This window comes from Rutidosis leptorrhynchoides, chromosome 10 (genome assembly GCF_046630445.1).
Source record: "Rutidosis leptorrhynchoides isolate AG116_Rl617_1_P2 chromosome 10, CSIRO_AGI_Rlap_v1, whole genome shotgun sequence".
Lineage (NCBI taxonomy): Eukaryota > Viridiplantae > Streptophyta > Magnoliopsida > Asterales > Asteraceae > Rutidosis > Rutidosis leptorrhynchoides.
This window is the reverse complement of record NC_092342.1, coordinates 288699811-288704199: the sequence shown is the minus strand read 5'-3', so window position 1 is coordinate 288704199 and position 4389 is coordinate 288699811. Positions and strand designations below refer to the sequence as shown.

General features: G+C 40.8%; 1 protein-coding gene across 1 annotated transcript; it reads right to left on the bottom strand.

The window, feature by feature from the left end:
* Positions 1 to 3115: 3115 nt before the first annotated feature.
* On the bottom strand, positions 3116 to 3886 carry LOC139871134 (uncharacterized). Its single transcript, XM_071858871.1, has one exon. The coding sequence runs from the start codon at positions 3884 to 3886 to the stop codon at positions 3116 to 3118; it is 771 nt and encodes a 256-aa protein (XP_071714972.1).
* Positions 3887 to 4389: the final 503 nt, after the last annotated feature.

The window sequence follows — 4389 nt, the reverse complement described above, 5'->3', positions numbered from 1 at the left end:
AACTCACCAACCTTTTGGTTGACACTTTTAAGCATGTTTATTCTCAGGTATGAATTAAGTCTTCCGCTGTGCATTTGCTCAATTTAAGGACATTACTTGGAGTCGATCATCGCAATGGGACCAAATGTTAATTATTTCGTCCAGGTGGATAAGGACGGGTCCTTTCAAATACCTTGTTCTGTAACAAGATATCCCAAAAACTTTCCTTCAGTTTTGCCAAAACTACACTTTAGCTGATTGAGCTTCATGTTAATTCTGCGCAGTGTGTCAAATGTTTCGCGTATATCTTCAACAATTCGCTCTTGCGTTGTGCTTTTGATTACCAAATCATCAACATAAGCCTCAAGATTACGCCCAATTTGCTTTTCAAACGCGGTGTCAATCAAACGCTAATATGTGGCACCCGCATTAATTAAACCAAAAGACATCATTATATAAGAGAATATGCCTTTGCCAGTATGAAATGCGGTTTTATCTGCGTCCTCTTGAGCCATTAGAATCCGATGATATCCCCTTGCCGCGTCTAAAAAACATTTATATGGAAAAGCATGCAATGATTCCACTTTCAAATCGATTTCTGGGAATGGATAATTATCCTTAGGGCATGCCTTATTTAAATCCTTAAAATCAATACACATTCTCCATGAACCATCAGGCTTTTTCACCAAAACTGGATTCGCAATCCATGATTGGTATTAAACTTCGCGTAAAATTCCAGCTCGCACCAATTTTGTTACTTCTTCACATAGCCATTTTACGCGGCCTGGGGCTATACCTCTACACTTCTGCACTACAGGTTTTAAAGCTGGATTTACATTGAGTCTATGCTCCGTAATATGACGCGGAACACCAGTCATATCATTTTCACATCAAGCAAAAACATCCATTTACTGCACAAGTAGCTGCACAATTTGTTTCCTTGTGTCCGCACTAACATTGCATCCCACTTTAATTTTTTGCTCGGGATATGTAGGATTAATCACTACCATGCTATCCGAAGCATCATCGGTTTCTTGCTCTGCACTTTTTACATTAACAGCTGCACAAATGGACATGATGCTCGTTGAATTTATTGTCGCGATACCTTTATGTGTTGCGAATTTAATCATGCCATGAATTGTGGATGAAAAAATTCCGAATTTACCTAAGGCAATTCTGCCTAACAACATGTTATAGCGAGATGAGGTGCGCATAACATAGAAATCTAGCCGTGCTCGACGCGCTAAACCATCATTATTTTCATCAACGAGTTCAACATCTAAGGGTAAAATTCCCATAGGCGGTGAGGATTCTCCAGCAAAACCGGTTAGCGAAGCTGCGGTTGGTTGAAAAGTTGCTCTGAGACTCTCCGGCAGTTGAATAAAACATTGTTCATAAACAATATCAACGCTACTGCCATTATCAACATGAACTTTCATGATCGTGATTCCAGCTTCCGCAATTTTGCACGATACTACTATCGGCAGTTCATAGAAATCACCGCTCTGCATTTTTGGAAAATTAATTGGCGCGAACTGCCAATTTTGATACATTTTTACCGACTTTCGCTTTCTTCCTCTTTTTTGAACATTCTCTTGCACAGCGACAGCAGTACTGCTATCCATTCCGATATTGCTCATTATTTCAATTAATCAAACAATTTACCGCCAATTACAAACGCATTCGCCTGTGTATCATCAAAATAACGTACGATTAGAATTAAACAAGTCAATTAATCGTTTGATAGCACAAAACAAAAAATTTCCAGTTTAATTCTTAAAACGTGTCCCACGGATGGCGCCAATTGATCAATCCTATATCAAGTTATTACTTAATTAAGGATTGAGTGTAATAATAAGATGGACGATGGGACGTTTGATGATTATTTTGGGCCCTGATGATCGTTTTTCACTTTATCAATCAAGTAATCAACCACCATGACTCGGTCTTGATTGTCAATTAGCATGTTCACCTTAGCGCAATGTAGAAATTCCTTGTGAAAATCACAAAGGCTAGAGCAAATGGCAGAAAATCAACAACCCATAAATGAGAGGCCATGCTCTCTATTTATAGTATTCGAAATATCCGCGATCTGCAGATTGCTTAATTATCCGAGGAAACTTAGCAAAATGACCCGCAATCTTTTATTAGCGCGGAAACTGACCCGATATCTTTATTTTAAGCGAATATTCCAAACCTTTTGGCCATAGCTTGCATAGCTTCTGCTTCTAGCCCTTAGCTAATAAAATATACATATACAATGCTATGTATATGAGCATTTCCCCGTCGTGGTGATTAGTGGTTTTGCTTCCGTCTACTTTGTGAAGTAGTCTATTACAACTACCAACCATTTGTAACCTCCTGGAGCCTTGGTGAGTGGACCCACTAGATCTATGCCCCATTTTGAGAAAGGCCATGCTGATAGCACCGATATCATCTCTTGCTTTGGCTGTTTTTGAACTTTAGCATGGATATGACATGGCTCACAGGTTCGTAAGAGTGTGACTGTATCTTCGTGCATGGTTGGCCAGTAGTACCCCATCCTTAGTATCTTTGCCACGATTGACCTTGGTCCGGAGTGAAGTCCACATATACCTTCATGCATTTCTCTGATGATCATTGAGGCTTGGTTTGGTCCGACACATCGAAGCCATGGGGTAAGGAAAGATTTTCTATACAGAGCTCCGTTCATCATTTTGTATGACGGTGCTTTGATCCGGATCTTTCATGCTTCCTTTTTATCTTCGGGTAAAATCTCGAGTTCCAAGTATTCCCTTATTGGCTTCATCCATGTGTTTTCTTCTTCAGTGACTAAGTCGTGGACTTCCTGAGCTTCGATGGACCTTTTTTCTAACACTTCGACCAATACTTCTTTTGTGAGGTGCGCGAAGGTGATAGAAGCTAATTTGCTCAGAGCATCTGCTTTCTTGTTTTGACTTCTCCTCACATGTTCGATTGTGAAGCTTCTGAAGCTTTCTATTAGTTCCTTGACCTTTGACAAGTAGAGTTGTATGGTAGGTTTTCTTGCTTTGAAGATGCCTAAGACCTGGCTAGCGACAAGTTGGGAATCTACAAAGGCTTGCAAATGCTCGATTTTCATTTCTTTCGCTATTTTGAGCCCGGCGAGAAGAGCTTCCTACTCTGCTTCGTTGTTGGTGGTGTTGAATTCGAAGCGCAGCACATAAGTAAACTCTTGCCCTTCTGGGTTAATTAACATGAGCCCTGCTCCTGAGCCATTAGAGCTAGAAGCTCCGTCGGTAAACAGTTTCCATTCCTTTGTTTCAACAGGTGGAGTGATAATCTGTGCGAATGTAGAGTCACTCTCTTCATTTGTCTCCGTAGTTTCTGCCATGAAGTCTGCTAATACTTGGGCCCTAATTGAATGACGAGATTGGAAATCGATGTCATGTTCCCCGAGCTCTATGGCCCATTTGGCTATTCTACCCGACTTTTCTGGCTTCATGAGTACCTGCCTAATTTGCTTGTTAGTTAACACAATGATAGGATGAGCTTGAAAGTACCTCCGTGGTTTCCTTGCTGTGTGGGCTAGAGCAAGTGTGAGCTTTTCGAGCTCTGGGTAGTTGGATTTCGCTCCTTGTAGAACCCGGCTTACGAAGTATATTAGAACCTGTACCTTTTCTCGCTCTGCTACTAACACCGTACTTATGCATTCTTTGTACGTTGCTAGGTAGAGATAGAGTGTTTCTCCTGGCTTCGGCAACGTCAGGGTATGCAGGTTAGCTATGTGTTCCTTCATATTAACGAAGGTTTGTTCTGCTTCTTCGGTCCATGATATATTTTTTGCTCCCAAACATCCTTTTAAAACTTTGAGGAAAGGTAACTGTTTTTCAGCCCCCCTGGATAGGAAACGGCTTAATGACGCTAACTTCCCATTTAAGCTCTGCATTTCTTTGACTGTGGTTGGTGTTTTGAGTTGTTGTAGTTTGTCTACTTTCTATGGGTTTGCTAAGTTTCCTTTCTTAGTGATATAATATCCTAGGAACCTCCCTTCTTCTACCCCGGACGAGCATTTCTTGGGGTTTAGCTTCATGTTGATTGTCCAAAGCGTATCGAAGGTTTCTTTAATGTCTTTCAACAAAGTGCTTTCTTCGGAGCTTTTGATCACCATGTCATCAACATAGGCTTCCAAGTTTATCCCCACTTGCTTACGAAAAACTTTGTCTACCAACCTTTGGTATGTAGCTCTGGCATTCTTTAGTCCGAAGGGCATCTTCTTATAACAATAGATCCCCTTACTTGTGAAGAACGATGTCTTTTCTTTGTCTTCTTCAGCCATTTGAATATGATGATAACCCTTGTAGGCTTCAAGAAAAGACTTATATTTGTACCCAGTTAGGGATTCCACCTTCCAATCAATCTCCGGCAGAGGATAGCAATCCTTTGGGCAAG

Bases quoted from the DNA above. Each gene is read 5' to 3' on its own strand.
- LOC139871134 (XM_071858871.1), bottom strand. From the start codon at position 3,886: ATGCAGAGCTTAAATGGGAAGTTAGCGTCATTAAGCCGTTTCCTATCC.